The sequence below is a fragment of the Aythya fuligula genome, chromosome 4 (genome assembly GCF_009819795.1).
Source record: "Aythya fuligula isolate bAytFul2 chromosome 4, bAytFul2.pri, whole genome shotgun sequence".
Taxonomy (NCBI): Eukaryota; Metazoa; Chordata; class Aves; order Anseriformes; family Anatidae; genus Aythya; species Aythya fuligula.
The window spans coordinates 49,800,376-49,821,789 of NC_045562.1; the positions used below are offsets into that span (position 1 = coordinate 49,800,376).

The window sequence follows — 21,414 nt, forward strand, 5'->3', positions numbered from 1 at the left end:
CTATAAACTATTACACTTGCTATAGGAATTTCTTAAAACTACTAGTAATGTTGACTTCCCATGACTTTAGTCCTCAGTTGCCTAAGGAGAAAAGCTTTCATGTAAAAGTTCATTAACAATAAAACTGGCATATCAACTCTTGCATATGTCAGCTTCTTGGTTTTGACAATTCTTTCTATTTGGGATTTCAGAAAGGTATGATCTGTTTTTGTTTTTTTTTTTTTTATTTCTTGAATAAGATATTAAATAGTTTTTATTAGCCTTAGTCATCTTCCCTTGTCTGAATAGAAGTTAATTTTCTGATATTTTAATGGGCTTGATAAAAGCGCATTTGCTGTATCCAAGTTACTAAAATGTAATGTGTTTCAATTACTTTCTAAAGGCTATGTCTGCTGTACTGTGTTGTGGCCCTGTGGCAGATAATGTTGGGCTCTCATCTGACGGCTATTTATACAAATGGCTGGATAATATTTTGGATTCACAGGATAAAAAGGTAATACAGGCAATGTAAATAGTGGTTTGCAACTCTCAGTGCTTTCAGCATATGCGTTAATGGGTTGTGTGGTCAATTTGGCCCAAAGGCTTTAGAGTGGCTTACACTCAAAGCTGTCTTAGCAGCGTATATTTTTGCATTTTCCTTGATTTGTGCATTCACAAAGTTGAGGAAGGCAGTCCCTAATTACAGCCTAAGCACAGGCAAAACTGAACTGAAGAGGAAAGGCCAAGGAGTGAAACATACTATTTAGCATTTATGAACTAATCAGCTAGGTTAAGTTGTAATAATAAGCAGACGCTTTATAAATTCAAAGGAGACAAGATTTTTACCACGAAGTCTGTGAAACACCAGAGTCTATCGGGGGTCCTATGGAATTGTGAAGACCAAGCTTTACACATAAATAGGCAAGCTATACATCTAAAAGATGGGGCTTCCATTGTACTGATACTATGACTTAATAAAATTACTGCTCCAGCTGGATACATAGACTCAAGGGAACATGTAAGTCTCCACATAGATCAATCTCACTAGTATCCCACTGTGGAATTCCTGTTTATTTTTAAGTGCTTTCCCGTATCTGATGTTTTCAGATTAGTGTTCAGGAAAGAGTAAATAGCACAAGATAGACTTGGAACTGAGAAAAAAAAATATCAGGAGAGCTATCTAGTTATTTGCTTCAGTAATCTATGTCTGTGTATACCAGTTGAATGTTAAACAGTTTGATAGTATTATCTTTCATTATTTTAAACTGTGATCTCATTATTTTTAGCTGGAACAAATTTTGAATATTACAGATACTTTGGATTAAATATCTATTTTCCTTTTTTATGCCATTTTTATAAGTTGGCCTTTTTTATTTTTTTATTTTTTATTTTATTTTTATTTTAATTGGTTCATTTCTGAATACAGGTTCACCAGCTGGGCTGCGAGGCAGTTATGCTGCTCTTGGAACTCAACCCTGACCAGAGTAACCTCATGTACTGGGCCGTAGATCGGTGTTACACAGGTTCCAAGCGGGTAGCAGCTGGCTGTTTTAAAGCCATAGCCAGTGTGTTCCAAAACAGGTACTATAGCATTTTTCAAAACATTAAACTTGCATTTTCAAAGTGTAATTGTATGTAGAATGTTTTTTTTCCTCCCCTAAAGAATAGAGATCACCCCTGTTTGTGTGTATGTCACTAGAGAAACTTTTTGAAATATTATGTTGTGCCATATCATATCACCTGTGAATTAGCCTTTAATTAATATATTCAAATTTTTAAAAGACAAATGTAATTTTATTTATTTCATGCTTGCATTTTTCCCTAGGGATTACCAGTGTGATACAGTGACCCTTCTAAATCTGATACTGTTTAAAGCAGCTGATTCTACTAGGGCTATCTATGAAGTTGCTATGCAACTATTACAGGTTTGTAAGCTAATTTTAATTTAAACTTTATTTTGGATTTAAAATAAGAATGGTCTCTGTGCATTAAAAACAAACAAACAAAAACAAACACAAAGATATTTCTGGTATTGTGTAGTTGTCCTTTCCATAAGAAAATGCGTTATATATTTTTCTTTTCTATTTTTGTACATAGTTTAGCTCAGATCCTTACTTGGCATAAGTAGATATCAGTAGAAATGTCTCTTTTCAAGAACTAAGCACTCAAGGCTTATATTTTCACAATGTATGCTTATTCAACATACCATAAAGAAGATTTTTCTAATTTGGCCCTACAACAGTTTTCTAATTTTTCACTAATGCCAAACATCAGCTCATCTGCTGACATGGAGAGATATTAGTGGAACTGCTGTTAGTTGTTTACTTCTGTTTATTGCTTTCCAAGATCCTTTTGGGTTAAACTGTCTCTTACAGGCAGCATTGATGCTTAAAAAAATAAGCATCTGTACCACTTATGGCTCAGAGCAAAGGTTTTTCCCAGGGTTCTTGCTGTCAGCTAAATTCAGCAGTGAAGTCCATACTGATGTCATACCTCTATTAATGTATCAGCATTCACAACATTCTCCCTTTCAGCCTCATCTTTCTTCTCAAGTGAATGCTACTACTTAAGATCAGCCAAATTAATTTTAAGTGTAAACTGTTTTAGCCTCCTGCTACATCTTTGGCACATCAAATTGTTTCTGTCCTTGTCTCATGAGCAGGAATTTATATTATTTGGAAATACAAATATTCAGTAGTATGTTACGTTTTGTTATATTAAAATACGTATTTAATGAGTAAAAATAGGAGAGCGTAAAGTATGTATTTACTAACAATCTGTTTTGAGAAGGCAAACTTTTGAAACTTATCACTGGAGGATCATCAAATGAAGTATTCACTGTTCTGTGGAATTGCCTCAGTGTTTGCAAATACAGTAAATATATGGAGATCTATCTAGATAGACAGTAGATACATTAATTTTAAGTGTTTTTATAAAAACTTCCATTATAGCTGTATACATAGCGTCAAAGTCTGAACATTACTGTTACAGATTTTGGAACCAAAGATGTTCCGTTATGCTCACAAACTGGAAGTTCAGAGGACGGATGGGGTTTTGGGTCAGCCTTCTCCTTTACCACATCTGTATTCTGTGTCATATTATCAACTGTCAGAAGAATTAGCAAGGACTTATCCTGAACTAACGCTTGCTATCTTCTCAGGTATGGTTTAAATATAAATAAATAAAATGTTCATTGGGGTCAGAAACATTTTACAAAATGTGTAGTTCTTGTTTCTCAATAATTATATGTAATGCACTAAAATCAGGGTAACAAGGTAACATCTTCATAATGAATGGGGATAATGGAATTTACTGAGTAACTTTTTTTTTAGTCATATTTGGAATACATTAAAGAGGAAACAAGGAATCAAAGATATTTTACTGACTCTCTAATATCCAGGAGAAATCATTTATTAGTGACATCATTTCCAGCGGATTTTCAAAGTTCTTCTGTTGTTCTTTCTAGTGTTTCCTTGTTTACTGCAGCCTGCTTAAAAATAATATTCCGTAGCATTTTTAAACAGTTGCAAAATAGTAACCTATTGCATCAATTAAACAACTATGACTAATGTAAGAAAAACTTTTTAAATGCTTTTTTTTTTTTTTTTTTGGCCAAAATCGGTATACTTTTACATGCTCTAGGTTTTCAATTCTCTCCTCAATTAGAGGAATTTTGCTCTAGCTACTAATTCTTAAGACTTATTAAACACAAAAGGCTGTTCTACGGTTCCCATTTGGTAACTTAAATTGGTTTGTCCTTACTAATTATATAATACATGTGCAGTGCTGGAACCTTACTCATCGGTCTGGTTTGCCATGCTTTTCACTGTGTGGGTGTAACTTGTCCTGCACGTCATTTTCCTCATGGTTCATTTTTTCCCTGGAAAGCACTGCTTGTGCCTTCTTCTCTACACAAGTGAAACTGGCAGATAGTGATTGGATTCTGTTTTCAATTTTCAATTTTAAAAAAATTTAATAGAGTAAAACTAGCTTAAATTTTGTAAAAATTGATACATGAGATGAACGGGAAGTGGAAAGATACATACTAAGCTTACCTGATCAGAACTTCCAGCAATCTACGGTTATAGAATTACCAGAACCCAGTATGCGCTTCTGTGTTTGTGCATGCAACTCTGTATGTGTATAGTTGCGTGTATATAAGCATAAACTAATTTAGTTTTTTTAAGCCATAGTATTAACCAGCAGTCTTCAATTTTCTCTAATGAAGACTGTCTTCATCGTTACGAAATTGCACTAGTCATCTAAAGAAAAAAAAGAAAACTTCAGTAACCAGCATTACTTTAATATTTTTTTAATGATCTACTGGGTTTGTGGTGGTTGTTGTTATTACCAAAACAATTCTAATTATTTATTTGCAATTCATCTGTGTAATTTTTGAATAACAGAAGTAAGTCAGAGAATCCAAACAGCTCACCCAGCTGGAAGACAGGTGATGCTGCATTATCTGCTGCCATGGATGAATAACATCGAGTTGGTAGACTTGAAACCTTTGCCAACCATTCGGCGGCAAGATGAAGATGAAGAAGATTCTCTGAAAGACAGAGAAATGATGGTGAACAGTAGGCGCTGGCTACGAGGAGAAGGCTGGGGATCTCCACAGGCTACAGCCATGGTTCTGAACAATCTGATGTATATGACTGCAAAGGTAAAATCTAATTACATAGTGTTCCAGGGCATTGTGTTCAGAGATAGTTACAAACTTTTAAGACTTACCGTTCATATTTCTGGGCTTACTTACCTAGGCTATACCAGATAGTTTTGAGATATTAGAAAAAATGTAATATAAATGTTATGGTAAGTGTTATATGTAGTAACAGTATATAGGTTGTTTTTCAATATAGACATCTGGCTGGATAGATAATACCCAGTTCACTCTATACCTATGATCTCAAAATGGATTTTTGGAACAGATTTTTTAAGTGAAGGCTGATTGACCCTTACCCATCCTGTCATAGCAATTTCCAGCAGAGAAAAAGTATTGTTCACTTGCAGTGTTACTGCCAATTCTTTGTCTTTGAATCTTATTGAAGTGTAATTATGTTTTAAATTACAAATTAATGATTATTCATCTTGTTGTCAATGGAATTTTACTCAGAACTGTCAGCAACTGGGACAGGGGGGTCTCTGCTAAATTTATATATATGTAAAATATATATGTGTATAAAACGTACATTTTATATATATATTTACTGAAAATTAATACAAATACGTTTAGCCAAATTTTCTACTTTTAAAATATCCATATTCATACATATTCACAAATATGAATAAATACATACCTTTTTCCAGAATTTGTTTATGCAAGTGAGAATATGATAACTTTGTTCTGGAATGTTAAAAAGGCAACAGCTTCTTCTAAGATTAATGTCTCCTTTTCTGACTATGTCACTAGATTAGTACAGACCACTTTCAAAAATTATTTTCTGCTGGAGTTTTCAAGAGAGATATTTATTTTGTTTTCTAGTATGGTGATGAAGTGGCTTGGTCAGAGATTGAAAATGTCTGGACTACTTTGGCAGACAGCTGGCCAAAGAATCTGAAAATAATTCTGCACTTCCTAATCAGTATCTGTGGAGTGAACAGTGAACCCAGCCTTCTGCCTTATGTAAGTATATGGTATGAGTCTCCTTAGCGTTACCAGTATTTTAAAAATTATTCAGGTCTCTAACAGTAAAGACCACTAATCAAAAAAATTTAAGGCGGGATTTCTGATATCCAGACTTCTAACAGCTTAATACTGTCATTCCATATTTTATGACCACTGAATACTATGAACAAATGGAATTCAATGTGAAGGAAAGGTGCAAACAGGGGGGAGCCAAGCTCTGGAGGTTGCCTCTGAATTGCTCATCAGGAAGCAATTCTTCACTGTGCAAGTGACTGAGCACTAGCACAGGATGCCCAGGCTGTGGAGTCTTGGAGACACCCAAAAGCCACCTGGCCGTGTCCTGGGCAGCATGCTCTGGGTGTCCTGGCTTGAGCAGGGGATTGGACCAGATGACCTCCAGAGGACCCTTACAACCTAAGCCATTCTGTGATTAGTGTACTAATTCCAGAAATAAGCTTATAGGATTAAATGGATGCTCCCTGTCCCTGGCAAGAAAACCTTTTGCTATTTCAGTTAAAAGTTCCAGAGGCAAGGAATACTTTTCAATGTAATTAATACATGGTATACTGAAACTCTTAAAGATCAGCTTGTAGAACCTCTGAAACTATAGAGGCTTGTCATTGATCAGGTAAATGATAGAAATATTTGTAATAAGAATGAAAAGATTTTGAGAAAATAATTTCTCTAGTGTTGGTAGTCTTCTGTTCATGAAACTTACCATTATCACAATTTACTCAGGATGCTAAGTCTGCATCAGTCTACTGTGCAGCTCCTTTCCTTCATAGTATGCAAATCAAATACAATAGATGGTTTCTGTTCATTAGGAAGAATTAAGATTAAGTTCTGTAAATAACATTTTCATTAGAGAATTACAATAGGTTTTCCCAATAGTTCAAAAAGGTAGATATCAAGTAAATGCAGGAAGAGAGAGAAATCTGTGCCAAGTATCAGGACCTATAATATCCTGTTCTTACGAAGGAAATCTTTAGTTTGTTGATTGAACTCTTAATCAACATTCATTGTTTTCATTACAAATCAAAAACTCTATAAAACATGTAAGTGAAGTACAAAAAGAAATGATAGAACAACACATCTTACTTTGGCTTTTTGTACTATCATCCTGTATAATTTTAATCTGAGATGTTGATGAAACTTTTGTGAGAAGAATCTATTTTCTTTCATTTCTTAACAAACTGTTACTGAACTAAGATTTATTTTTATGATGTTTCTGATGCTTGCTGCTCTTTCCAGCTGTGAAAGCAATTTTGTTTACTTGCAGAGCAAGAGTCAGTTGCAGGTATCATCACTAGCAATACAGGTAGATCCTGATTGTGATGAGTTGAGGTATTCAAATCTCTCTCTCTCTCTCTTTTTTTTTTTTAATCAGTTGACTACCTTAAGAATTTAGTTTATTTACATGTTATTTTATATAAATATACTTTTTTGTTGTTGTCAGGTAAAGAAAGTTATTGTTTATTTGGGTAGAGACAAAACAATGCAACTGCTGGAAGAGCTAGTGAGTGAACTTCAGCTTACAGATCCTGTCAGTTCAGGAGTCACTCACATGGATAATCCACCATACTACCGCATTACTTCCAGCTATAAAATACCCTCTGTCACTTCAGGTGAGAATTAAGCTATTACTGCTGTCAATGATAAATATGTTATAATCAATCAGTTTAAATATCTGTAAATATTTAGTAGGAGTTCAGTGTTCTGTTTCTAAAAGTAAGTTACAGTAGAAAGTCTATTTTAGAAGGTCTGTGGTACAAATCTACAAGATTTGCATTTTTTGCTGTATCCAGGGTTCTCATTAAAGAACATCTGATAATCTCACAAGGAATAGCCTTGTATCAGTGTATATGTTAGACTTTGCATTCAGATCTTGCACTGTTTACCTTCAATATATAATATACCCTCAATAATACCCTAATACCCTTTTATGTCCATTCAGCTAAACAGAAGCAATTTACAAATCCATATAAACTAATGTTAGATAGACAAGCTACATCTATAGAAATGTATTTGAGGATGTTTAAGTGAATTTATTTAGGAGGATTTATTTAGAAATAATTAACAATTAACATGCAATAGATAAATCATCCAAAAATATCTCTGAAAATATAAAAAGTGTCTATCACATACATCAGTCCAAGACCATGCTGAGAAATACATGGAAAAGCTGTATAGTTTTGGTGAAGCATCTTTCTAAGTGAGCCCCAGAGGTCTTCGATGTGAAGGTATCTAAGCAAGGCTAAAGCTTTTGTGCTGCAGAGCTGCCAGTATTCTAGAGTAGCCTGCAGCTATCACCTATAGGGCAGTTATCTGGATCATAAGGTTGGGTACATTGACACTTGTTTGTGGAAGTGTTTAAACAGTGTAAAAAAATCATGGGGCACTTGCACTTAAGTGTATATTGAGAATAGCAAAATGTGGAGAGGTTGCAAAATTATTTCCAGTTATGGTCATCTATTATGCGTGATGCTTGCAAGTTTCTCTTCAAAAAAGATTGATGCAGGCTTCACTGCATGCTGCTGATAAATTTTAATCCCTAATCTGTTTGTCATTTGAATAAATTGCATACCAAAGTCCAAGTGCATTTTACAGATGAATAGGATATAGCATAAAGGAAAGAAAGAGTTATCTGGATCCTGCTTTGAAAACAAACATTTCTACTTAATTTACATTGAAGACTCAGAGATTCCTAGAATGAATTCTTTTGATTTTTTTTTCCTGTTGGTGAAACTATGGTAGCAGTTCAGAATCTTCTAATCTAAACAACATTATTTCTCCCACGTGAAAGTGGTTTCTGCTGCTCATTTTGTATTTGTTGCTATAGTGCATGTGTGGTTGTGCTTCTTAGCATGGACAAGTAAATAAGGGCCATCGTGTGTTGCTTAAGACTGCTTTTTTTTTTTTTTTATTATTCACTTATCAATCTCTTTCTTTGTCCATAATTCATAGGTACCACTTCTAGTAGCAATACAATGGTGGCTCCCACAGATGGCAACCCTGACAGTAAACATATAAAAGACAGTATTGAAGAGAAGTAAGTATCTCCTCAAAAAGCAGTTACTAGTTGAATTACAAGAATTCCTGGTAGCTGCTATAAATAGCATGTCTGTGGCTTTAAGTATGTCTACACCGCAGGAAATACATGTGTGTAAACTGTGTGAGTACAATGTGTTTTTAGAATCGGAAATCTATTTGGAATTAACATGGGCAGCCTTAATTGTAATTTGAACTTTAAAACCTTTACAGGAAGCTGAATAAAATAAGGTACCAATCCAGGTCAGTCTTTGCATTGCTTTGGCTATATTGTTGAAGATATCTAAATTAGTTACTTATTACACTGGATTGTATATGTTTACATGAGAGTGATTATATTGTAGGTGAGTATGGATATGTTGAAGGCAAATGTTACCGTTTTAGTAACATAGCCAATTCACAGATGTGTTTCCTAGCTCACAAGAAATCAGCAGTTCCCATGTTTTGATAGCCAGTTTATTCTCCCATTTACAGTAGTTGAATCTCTGCTATGTGTAGCAAGATCCCTTGCAGCTAGCTGAGAAACAGATGCCTCCCTCTCTAATTTTTGGGGTTCTTTAGAGTCATCTTTTGGAGAAACTTCTCAAACAGTGGTACTGGTGTGAGGGTGGTGGAAGGCAAACAGCTGACATGGAATTAGTCAGGGTGTGGACTCAAAATCGCCTATGGGCTTGCTTTCATTGTGTGTTCAATGTGAGCTAGCCAACTTTACAGCGAAAGAAAGATTCTATAATTAGCATGAGGAAACATGCACACAGAAAAATATGCACACAGGCCATTGCTGTATAGTAGGTGTGATGTGGTAGGTTACAAATCAGCTTATTTTGTGATGATTTGTTTCTGAACCTTAGTAAATATTTCTAGAGGATATACAAAAGTAATTGTATTTCTGTACTTATACCTATATACTTTCCCGTTGGAATGTTTTTTTCTTCTCTGGGACCATTATATAAATATATTTATACTAGTAAGTATATTGACAGAAACATATGCAATACTTAAATTCTTCAATTAAATATACTTGAATTAAAATAAATTGCTTTTTAAGAAGATGGAAATAAATTATAAAAGATTGTTAAATCTGTGATGTCATCCAGAATTTGGCCTAGCAAGGTACAGACAGGTATTTGGCTGCTTTGAGGCCTGGAGATGAAGAAGCTTTTAAAGTAATGAACGCAGTTTTCAAAGTCCATGCAAGTTGTAGCATCTGTTGTATTGTTGTCAAAGACCTCCCTTGGCTCCCTTTTTGATACAATATACTGTGTATATCTTGGACTTGCAAAGAGGAGGGAATTATAGAAACTATGTCAAAACAACTTGGAAATTGTGCTTTTTGCTCTCTCATTTCTCTGACTTTGTTCTAGTTTATCAGATTAATGAAGTAAGACAATCCTGGACTGTATGTATATTTATTTCTGCGCCAGATTATAGAATCAGATCAAATGATCAGTTCATTATTACTGAGAAGAATGTATAATGGTAAAACATATTAATATATCTAAATGTTAATGGAATGTTCTAACAGAAATACAATTTGTACTGGATTACCTCCTTGAATCCTCTTTATAGCACTGCTGCAGGAGGTCTTATACAACTGAGATATTTTGCCATCTTCACAGAATCACAGAATCACAGAATTTCTAGGTTGGAAGAGACCTCAAGATCATCGAGTCCAACCTCTGACCTAACGCTAGCAGTCCCCACTAAACCATATCCCTAAGCTCTACATCTAAACGTCTTTTGAAGACTTCCAGGGATGGTGACTCCACCACTTCCCTGGGCAGCCTGTTCCAATGCCTCACAACCCTTTCAGTGAAGAAGTTCTTCCTAACATCTAACCTAAAACTCCCCTGGCTCAACTTAAGCCCATTCCCCCTCGTCCTGTCACCAGGCACGTGGGAGACGTGCCTTATTATATAATAGTCCTTGTAAGATCAAATATTTTTGCATAACGGTGTTGTTGATATACAGTTTTACTAAGAGACTCTGAATGATTATTTTTTATTACAGAATGTCAGTTACTAGTGCTGTTTTATTTGTTCCTGCAGCTATGTACATCTAGACATCTACAGCGGGTTGAACAGTAACTTAAACCGCCAGCACCACAGACTAGAATCTCGCTACAGCAGCAGCTCTGGAGGATCATATGAAGAGGAAAAAAGTAATATTTTAATTTAAATTTACTTCTATGTGTAGAAAATAGAACTTTTAAAAATTAATACTTTTGCTGAAGGTTGTAAAACATGAGGAAATAGGTAATATCAGTGACAAATAATGAGGCTTTTGCATGAATCCTTTAAAAAATTATTACATTCCCCAGCCTTATTTCCGCTGTTGAAATCTAGCATACATTTGATTTACAATAGCAAGTGCAAGGAATATACCATGCTTTCTTTCATTCCCTTGGCCTCTAGAATGAGTTTTGAACATCATCCCAAGTGAAGCAGTTTCACTTCATTTTCTTTGCCACTACCAACACCAAAGACAGGTTAAGCTGAAAAAACAGAAGAGAGACTAGCAGGAGGAAAAACAGATGAATGAGAAAAAGATGATAGAAAAGGAAAAAATATATATAAAATTAGTAATTATTCTTTTAAACAATAGCAGTATTTGTCCTGTTGAAAAAAAACATACAAAATTTTCAAAGAATCTTAGGAAAAGAAAAAACAGCAGAGAAGAAGGATATTGTGTTGTACGTGCAATTAATTTTCAAACTTGTTTTAATTCATTAATTTATTTTTTTGTGATCTATGATCTGTTTTTTTCTGAGGTACAGGGGTAAAGAAAGTAGTTAAAATCTCTTCTGAAACTCCTCCTATTTTTGGAGGCCTTTTTTTTTAAACACAGGCTTATTAACTGTGGCTGCTGTTTTACCACAGTAAGTCAAATTATCATTGCCCAAAAGCTTTGCATGTCAGTATAGTGTGTCACATGTTTTATTGGAGCAACAATGTCCAGTATTAATCCAAATGGCCTCTTTAATAACTGAGTCTGTGTAGACCACAAAGCTTAGAATGAATATGGTCGTTCTTAATGTCACATTCAAGGACATGGAACATAGTGTCCTCTATAGAGCTTGTTGTAAAGTCTGGACATGGCCATGTAGATTTGCTAAAGTTTTATGGCTTTTTGTCACTTTTGGGTTAGTAACAGGTTGGTGGACCTTCTGGGTAGGCAGTGTGTTATTTGTTGCTTGCAAGAGCAGTGTTTAATATCATAGTCATGGTCATTTTTATTTTTTGCTAGCTAATTATGGTAGCAAGACTGGGTATGCTGAAGCAGATGATAATTCAAATGTTCTGTCAGTGAGAAGTTTGTCACCTCCAGTCAAGAAGGTGATAATGAGCTGATACATGTGTGAACTTCTGAAACATCTGTAGCCACGCTTCGGAAAGGGCAACTGGTAGAATCACTGACAGACTGAAGAGTTGAGGCAGTCTCCTTTCTGTTTCTGCCCTTAATAGATTGTTCTAAAATCTAACATGTCTCATTTAAAAACAGAAGAATATTTTGCACGTGTAACACAGTGTACTCTCATACAAAATAACTGATGTGTTTCTTCAAGGACTTTTGAAACACTCTTAATCAAAAACTAATTGTTTTTCTCTGTCTTCTTGAAAAATGTACTTATTTCTAAGCCAGTGACTTTTATTCAAGCACTGAGATGCTGAAAAAGTGGCAAGTTCTGAGTTACCACATATATCAGGCCTGTAGGAAATTGTAGGACTGATGTATTTTTGCTAGTGAGCTCTATAAAGAGACACTCTTGAGAAATATATCCTTAGCCTATAATAAAATGCAACTCTTCCAGTCAAGTTATGTACTGTCCTGGGACCCAGTCTTAACTTTCTGTCTTACATCAGGTTTCAATTTCAAGGAAACTCTACTTGATAGCTTTGTCTTTTGTTCCTTATGTGCCTCCATCACGTTTATGAACTTGCTCAACAAAATCTTACTCTGCACATATACGTTATGTGTTTGGCTTCTGTAGAATCATCCTTAACTGTCCAACTGCTGTTTACAGCTGGTTTTTTGTTGTTGTTCAGCTTGTTAAGAATTTTAAAATATTTTTTTAGAAGACTATGTAATACAGAAATGGATTATTTCTGTATCGTATAACAGTCTTTAGTTGTCTATATAATACAGAAATACATGCTTTGTTTTCATTCACTTTTATTTTTCTGGTTTAATTATCTGTTGCGTTAGGTGATTCAATGCCTCTGTATTCAAACTGGCGGTTGAAGGTGATGGAGCACAATCAAGGAGAGCCTCTACCATTTCCACCTACTGGAGGTTGCTGGTCACCACTGGTGGATTACTTGCCTGAAACTTCTCCTCCGGGCATGTCTCTTCACAGGTAACTGGTTTAACAGCCGTTAGCAATATTGTTAAATAACTGTTTAATAGTTATTAACAATACATTACTTTTTAATTTGCATTGTACAAATATAATAATTTAAACATAGCAGATTAAAGGTAGTCAATTTAAATATAATAGATGAAGATGGTACTGTTATTTTCTGTGGTTTTACTTATTTAGCGGTTTAAAAATTAGATTTTAAAGCCTTTAAATTTGTAAGACTGGAGTTTTTCTGTCTTCATTGTGCGCATACATATTTCCCTTAATCCAGGTGGGTTGATGTTTATAGGCTTGAAAGAACACTGTTAAGTAGCTTAAGCTTTTTGCAGCTCTTTATAAAGGTTGTATGTTATGTTATTCTAACAGATTTATTTTTGTTTTTAGATGCAATATAGCAGTGATCCTTCTGACCGACTTGATAGTTGACCACAGTGTGAAGGTAGAATGGGGAGGATACTTGCATCTTTTGCTTCATGCAATTTTTATAGGTAACTAAATTCTTATAGAAATATCTCTAGTTACTTAGAAACAGTAGCTATTTACATAGCTGTTCTTTTACACACTGGAATTACTGTTTCCAGTTGTATTTAAGTCTCTTACTATTTACAAACAGAACTTTAGGACAGAACTCAGAAAGGACCACTGTGTTATTAAATAATGCAGATTTATATAAAGGTGTTATGACCTGAATATTTGAAAGTTCACTTTCAAAAAATAAAAACAATATTCCTTTTTGTTTTGAAAGAGCATTCGCCTAAATATCTTTCAGCTTAATTAATATGAATATAATTAAAGAAGGTTTTGTAGCCATTCAAAAGCACTTTCTGATGGAGCCACATTTCCCACATTTTCTGTGTAGAAGACAAAATGAAATACAACTTTTTTCTGTTTATCTTTTTAGTAGTTATAATACAGAGCACAGATTAATCTTACTCTTGTAAGAAACAAGATAACATCTTTGTGTTTGTTAAATTGTTTTGTTTTGTTTTTTTGTATATATTTAAACACTGAAAAAACATCTAAGGGAAGATGAAAGAACTAAATTCTGTAGCTAGCAAGAATCCTGTGTTCACTTAGTGAATTATGTGTCTGTTGTTTGGTGAAGTATAACATACCAGTTTGAATACTGCTATATTTTAATAGTTGAATTATATGTGCCCTCTGCTTTTAATAAAACTTTTCCATTTTCCTTTTTTGGTAGGTTTTGACCACTGTCACCCTGAAGTCTATGAGCATTGTAAACGACTGCTTTTGCATCTTCTGATAGTGATGGGATCCAGTAGTAATGTCCAGTCTGTTGCCTCTGTCCTGCTCAGAAACAGAGAGTTCAATGAATCCAGGGTGCTTACCGTTAAGCAAACTACACATCTAGATTATACTTTTACAGGTATGCTTTAGGCTTGTTAAAATTACATGGAAATGTAATTTTCTTGTAGGCATTATTAAGATCTCTGTTATTTCTAATATTTTTTTCTGGAGCCCTTGTAAAGTGTATTTTGTTTCAACCCTGTCTGACTGATTAAAATGACTTTCTTCAGATTTTAATTAAATCAAAACGAGTACAGTTCATGTTAGCACTTTGTGCCTAGTCATAAGAGCTGGGAGCTCAGCTGAACAATTGTATAGTAATAGAAAAAACAAAGGAAACTACGTTTTTGGGTCTGTAATAGAGCAGTTTTTATGATGCCCTTGAAAATGAAAAAAAAAAAAAAAGCACACACAAAAAACAAACAAAAAAAGAACACAAGAATTTACATTTCTTGTGCACAGGATCTTTGCATTTCTGACTTTAGTCTGTTGTCATTGTTTAATAGGCTATGAATTTCTTATTCTTTTCAAAAGAATATTCTTGTTCAAAAGAAATCTTATTCAAAAGAATATTCTTTTGAGGTCCTGCATTTTAATATTCACCTTAATGTTAACATTATTGCAATGATACAGGAAGTTATGCATTTTATATGTAACTGTGAAAGTAATAGGTGTGAGCCTATTGTAGTTTCTATAAAAAAGTGAGAGTTCATTTTGCTGAAACCTAGTATTTCATCTTATTTCAGTAGGTGGCAGCATATTACTATACATTCGGTTTGTTTCTATTCTGTTCAAATCAGAGGTGATTTTGTCACTAATCAAAAAATGTGCATCTTTTTCTGCATTTGATATTCACGATAATGAGGACTTAAAAAGTGAATGTAGCGGAGAAATTATTTTACGTAAACCTATTAATGGAACTTTATCAATGTTCCTGTACAACCGTTCTATTCCTAATCTTTGCAGTTTTGAGTAAAACTGTCTAAATGTGACAGGATATTTTGCTGTTGTTGTTAGAACAAAAATATCTAATAGGAACTGGAATGAGATCATTATCAATTATTTCCAGCTGGGGATTAAAATGAGGTGATTACAAGTATACATGCCTAGCACAAGGTAAAGCAAGCTGATAAAAATTTTTCTTTGAACCAGGTAATGCCTCAATCCAAACCATGCAGCTCTATAGATCAAAATTTTTTGGTGGCTATCAGCAAGTCTCAAGTTTATGTACAGTTGTTACAGTCAAATATTCATGACTCTTTTCCTTTGCCAGTTTGCTTTCTCCCAGCACCTCATAGATTTAGGCATAATAGGAGTTGCTTCAGTTGCATTTTACAGGCACACGATTGTTCTGATGGAGAGAAAATCTTACAGAAACGTCATCTGGAAGCAGTTTGTATCATTTGTCTCAACTTACTACGATGAGATGCCTCACTGAGCTGCCATTTCACCATATTACCAATACAAAAAATCAAACAGAATGCAGTGATTTTTAAAGAGGGATCTGCCTGTTCCTTGTTAAAGGTCCAGTCATGCCAAGTCTTGCATATTGATTGATTTCATTTGAAATTATTGCATCCATGAATTTATTCTCATTACATTTGCTAAATTATTGATTTTTAGAGAGCTGTTTTTTTTTTTTTTATTAATTTAATATTGAATTGTCAACTTAAGAGCTCATAATAATTTTTTTTTTATTTCAGCAGGTGTTCATGATTTTATACCAGATTACCAGCCCTCCCCAATGACAGACTCAGGGCTTAGTTCAAGTTCTACCTCTTCTAGCATCAGTTTAGGAAATACAAGTGCTGCCATGTCTCATCTGCACACCACCATCCTCAATGAGGTTGACATTTCAGTAGAGCAGGATGAAAAAGTGAAAACTCTCATAGAATTCATTACCTCAAGGTAAGATTTCAGTTTTTATTTTTATCAAGAAAAATGTTTTATCACCACTAAGAATATCAAGACTAACCCTGAAGTGTTAGACTAGAATACAGAAAGATGATTAGGAAATTGCAAGATTTGTGTGGAGGTTATGGATTACCTAATAGAAGAAATCTGGCTACTTGGAAAAAACAAGGCGGGGGGATTAGTGGCAAGGAACATCTGTAAAACAAGCAACACTTGTGCAGTTTGTGTGATAGTTTATAGAAGGCTTTCAAGGCTGTGTCAATCTGAAATCCAGCTTGCTTAATCAGAATTTATGAAAAACATGTCAACAAAGAAAGCTTTACATGGCCCTAGGATTTGAATAGTGTGGTGTATTGATGGGAAGAAAATGATAAGAAAGAAGGTTGATTTATGAAGTGTATAATGGTAGTAGCTGTAACTGTGTCTTTGTTAGCTAACTAAATGTTAACTAACAAAGAGCATCTCTTCCTAAATTTACAATGTTGCTTCAGTTACACTTGATATCTTGCTTTTCACCTTGCCTTGCCTTCATGTGTATTGTATAATATTGAAAAGTTAGTTGTCAAACTTCTTTCCAGTTTGTGTCGGTAGTTCTGAATGGTGTCATTTATATGGTAGGTAGCAGATTTTTTTGCAGTTATGTAAGGTAAAAATAACATTTCAATAACATTAATGACAAAGGCTATGTTTTATGTTCTATCATGTTTGCTTTGTTTTTATATTTTTAGGAAAAGAGGGCCACTCTGGAATCATGAAGATGTTTCGGCCAAGAACCCTAATATAAAGAGTGCTGAACAGTTAACTGTGTTTTTAAAGCATGTGGTAGCTATATTTAAACAGTCTAGCTCAGGTATGTTTGAAAACGCTTGATGCATAATAGAATATTTGAGTCATTGAACTACATGATTTTTTTCAAGGACTTTAAGTTTACAGATGATTTATAAAATCACATTTATAGCTACCTGCTTTTAAATAATAGAGATTTTTCTTGTGTGTTGCACATTACAATTCATGCATCAGATGAATCTGTTGCATCAGATTTAAATATAATATTCCAGAAATTAGATAAAATATCTTATTAATTTATTGTGGACATTTAACATTCAAATCATAAATGTTCTACTCTCTGCAAGTCTCTCAAGTGTTAAGTATTGTAGAATAGAGTTCATGTCTGGAAAGATTTTTCATAGGAGTATTCCTAAAGATAACAGCAGGAGGTGAGCATATTTTAAAGTTAGGAATGACTTTTACAATTATACTGTCTAAGAAATGCAAGTTCTTTTTTTTTTTTTCTTTTTTTTTTCCCCATGAAACATTGTGCTATTTGAGTATTATTTGCTTTCATAGTAGGATTTCAATTGGAACACCGTCTCAGTGAAGTTGCTTTGCAAACTGCACTTTCGTGTTCCTCTCGACATTATGCTGGGAGGTCCTTTCAGATCTTCAGGGCTCTGAAGCAGCCTCTTACTGCATCTACACTTTCTGATGTTCTCTCCAGATTAGTAGAAACTGTTGGAGATGCAGGGGAAGAAGCTCAGGTATTTGAATTTTTCCTCTTATTTTATTAGAAAGGTGAATATGCCTAAATGACATACTTATGCTGTTATTTTAATGATAGCAAAATTTAAAATCATTTTGGATTCAGTTGCTTTTATTTTTAAATAAAGATACTTTATATATCAGAGAAGTTTTAGTCATGACACTTTCTGAATTCTCACTTAATGAAATGAGACTAGCCATGCACATTTTCTTCTAGAGCCATAAGAAATTTTAAACAGTTTGATACATCTGTTTCCCGAAAACACCATATCTTTCATAGTTAGGGATTCCTGAGATCAGCCATATAAAAAATAATTTAGTTGTTTTATTAAGGACTTAACCTGGTAAGTGCTAAAACCACCTGGTGGCATGTTAGATCTAAAGAATTAGATCTAACCTTTCAACCAAGGATAAGGCCATCCTTAAAAATAATGCAAGTCAGAGTGGATTTTATTTTATTTTATTTTATTTTATTTATTTATTTATTTTGTATTTAGGAATAAATGAAAGGTCTTCTCATTTTACTTGTTTTCCTCTGTCTTGAAGCTATGGCCAGTTTGAGCTCTGTCTTCAAGGTTACATTCTAAATGAAGCATGAGAATAATAATTTAGTTACTGATGCTGATTTTATATTTTTATATCACTATTTGTTAGATGTTATGTGATTTTCCTTGTATATACTGCATAATTTATAATGACCTGTGGCTTTCCGCAGGGTTTTGTCATAGAACTGCTTCTGACTTTAGAGTCTGCAATTGATACGTTGGCTGAAACCATGAAGCATTACGATCTGCTTTCTGCCCTTTCTCAGTAAGTTCTTTTACTAGTCAAGCTACATTATACATTTCTATATATTTGAATTATTTAAGATCTGTATTACATATGTAATGAAATTATTTCTTACTATATTTGCAGAATAGTTGTTTCTTGATAGCAGTTACTTGGTCATTTTTGGTATTTTTAGCTTTCTGCCACAAGCAAAACTCATAAGAATCTAGATATTCTGAAAAGATCTCTGCTGTCTGTTCAAATCACCCTCTTGGTTCAAAAAACACCTTACGGCTTTTATTTTGAAATGTTGTCATTAGTTCTGAAATTTGTCAAAAATAAGAGCACTGTGAGTAGTTTTAGGACTTTGTTTTTTTTTTTCTTTTTAATCAGGCCTTACTGACCTTGATTAAAAGATCATCTTTTACATGCTTTAGGTTAATATTCCTGACTTTACTGAATTGCTTTGTAATTATTTTACTATTTTGTGATTGTAATCAATGTATTTTGTAGCACACATAATGGGACGCTCTAGTTTTGTTCTTGTGCTGTAAAAATATTATAGCATACAGAGAAGTTTTCTCTTTAGGGTATTTTCATGTATTGTAATACTTTTCCAGTGATGAATTAGAGTATTCACTAAGTTGTCTATGCATGTGGTTGTTGTCAAATCTTTTTCTTTTCTTTTTCTAAACTGCAATGTTTTATTTTAGAACCTCGTACCATGATTCTGTAATGGGAAACAAGTACGCAGCTAATAGGAAAAGCACTGGACAGATAAATCTGAGCACAAGTCCCATTAATAGTGGCAGTTGTTTGGGATACTACAGCAATGCAAGGAGTAATTCTTTGAGACTGAATTTAATCAGTGAGCGGAGAGGTGACCGTCGACGGAGCAACACACTGGATATAATGGATGGAAGGATAAATCATGGTGGAAGTTTGGCCAGGACTAGAAGCCTTTCCTCCCTGAGAGAGGGAGGAATGTATGATGTGCAGCCCACTACTGATCCTGTCAATCTGATGGCCACCATATTTTGGATTGCAACTTCGTTGCTAGAGTCAGATTATGAGTATGAATACCTTTTGGCTCTCAAGCTACTCAACAAGCTTCTTATTCACTTGCCTCTGGATAAATCAGAGAGTCGAGAAAAGATAGAAAAGGTGCAGAATAAACTGAAATGGAATAACTTCCCAGGCCTTCAGCAGCTCTTCCTAAAAGGCTTTACTTCAGCATCCACACAAGAAATGACAGTTCATCTCCTGAGTAAACTCATCACAATTTCCAGGCATGCTTTGGTGGATCCTTCTCAGTTAGCAGGTACCTTTAGTAATTATATTTGTAATGAAAATGTATTTTTTCCTCAAATGATGTGCAATCAAAATTGGTAGTGGTTATGTATTTGCCTTAAAAAGCACCCTTCAGTTAAATTAATTTTGCAGTTGTCGATGTTGCAATGTTAGGTAGGGGGAATACATTACAGACTATGGTTATCTGCCAAGAAATACTGCACAAAAACTTTAAGTATTGATCATTAACTTACTTCAGACTTGCTGACAAGGACATTTAAAGAGTATCTTTATTAATTTCATGATCTTGTGCTAAACAGCTCGATTAGTACTATGTCAAACATTTGTATGTTTTAGAAACAACGTTACTGTACTGCTTTAAGATGTCACATTTCTTGATAGTTTTGCTTAAGAGGTCCATTGATGACTTTGGTTTCATACTATGCATATGTGTATACACACTTATAGACACACAAACATTTATATTATACATATATACTCACTTAGATACGTGTGTATATTTATTTATATATTTGTTTGAATGTACATGTATTGTACTCTAAGGGTACTTAAGTATCAGAAAGCCATAATACATATACTTTACATTAAATTAAGTCATATTAAAGTCATTAGGGCTCGTATAACTGTGTTTATGTATGTGTTTAGGATTTCCCCTAAACATCTTGTGCCTACTTCCTCATCTGATCCAACATTTTGATAACCCAACTCAATTCTGTAAAGAAACAGCTGACAGGATAGCAAAGGTATGTAAAATGATTCTTGCAGAGTATCCAGGAGTTCACTTATATTACCAGCACTAGTTCCGTATTTTTCGACTTCCTTATGTAGAATTTATACATGATTATATTAGACATACAGAGATAACTAAAATATCTTATTTTGAAACTGTGACCCAGTCCTCATTTATATAGTCGGGTTTCATATTAGCACATGAGTTTCTCTTTGCCACTGAGAAAACATAGATTTTTTTCTGTCACCTTTGCAGGTAAGGAATGTATTGACCTGTTATCAATGATATCAGTTACTTTTTCTTACCCGTCTGGTTTTGCAGCTTGTAATGCTAAATGTAAACTAAATTAATTCTTAAGCATACTTCCTAATTTATTTGTGATAAGGAAAAAATCCTTACCTTTCAGACTTGCAGGTAGGAAGAAAAGGTTCTCTTTCTATCCCTTGTACACCGTAGCTAACCTCGGAATATTTTCTTTGCTTAATGAACTGCAGTGTCTGTTACAGCAGTTCAAAATGCACACCAGCAATGTCCAGCCAGGCTGGGGGAGTGCTGGTCTGACAGCCTGAATTTTAAGGAAAAATGTGGAAAGGGGAATAAGAAAGTGCTGTCTGTCATAGGAAATGCAAACACAGACCTCTGGCTTCCCAAATTGTGATACATATATCACTTAGTAGTGTGCAGGCCACCTCAGAGTCATACATGGCCTGTTGCAAGTCTAAAACTTACTGCTGTCCCAACATGTCATGTCAGGAGTGTGGAGCCATTTTCAGTATTTAAACAGTCTTGCTACCTGGCACACTTATTTATTTATGTATTTGAGAAAGC

The 21,414-nt window shown here is 34.2% G+C and overlaps 1 protein-coding gene across 14 annotated transcripts in view; it reads left to right on the forward strand.

The window, feature by feature from the left end:
- FRYL (FRY like transcription coactivator) overlaps positions 1-21,414 on the forward strand; it is a 171,570-nt gene that overhangs the window by 116,991 nt on the left and 33,165 nt on the right. For 8 of the 14 annotated variants that reach the window (XM_032186044.1, XM_032186033.1, XM_032186039.1 and 5 more), the window contains 18 exons: positions 383-493; positions 1,406-1,560; positions 1,805-1,904; positions 2,971-3,139; positions 4,386-4,645; positions 5,465-5,605; positions 7,065-7,233; positions 8,573-8,657; positions 10,705-10,817; positions 12,863-13,013; positions 13,401-13,504; positions 14,218-14,403; positions 16,028-16,232; positions 16,967-17,088; positions 17,586-17,776; positions 18,493-18,587; positions 19,259-19,866; positions 20,502-20,599. In XM_032186044.1, coding sequence (XP_032041935.1) covers positions 383-493; positions 1,406-1,560; positions 1,805-1,904; positions 2,971-3,139; positions 4,386-4,645; positions 5,465-5,605; positions 7,065-7,233; positions 8,573-8,657; positions 10,705-10,817; positions 12,863-13,013; positions 13,401-13,504; positions 14,218-14,403; positions 16,028-16,232; positions 16,967-17,088; positions 17,586-17,776; positions 18,493-18,587; positions 19,259-19,866; positions 20,502-20,599 — 3,063 coding nt within the window. The remainder of the gene's footprint in view (positions 1-382; positions 494-1,405; positions 1,561-1,804; positions 1,905-2,970; positions 3,140-4,385; positions 4,646-5,464; positions 5,606-7,064; positions 7,234-8,572; positions 8,658-10,704; positions 10,818-12,862; positions 13,014-13,400; positions 13,505-14,217; positions 14,404-16,027; positions 16,233-16,966; positions 17,089-17,585; positions 17,777-18,492; positions 18,588-19,258; positions 19,867-20,501; positions 20,600-21,414) is intronic. The other 6 variants (XM_032186036.1, XM_032186038.1, XM_032186046.1 and 3 more) reach the window with 3 other exon arrangements.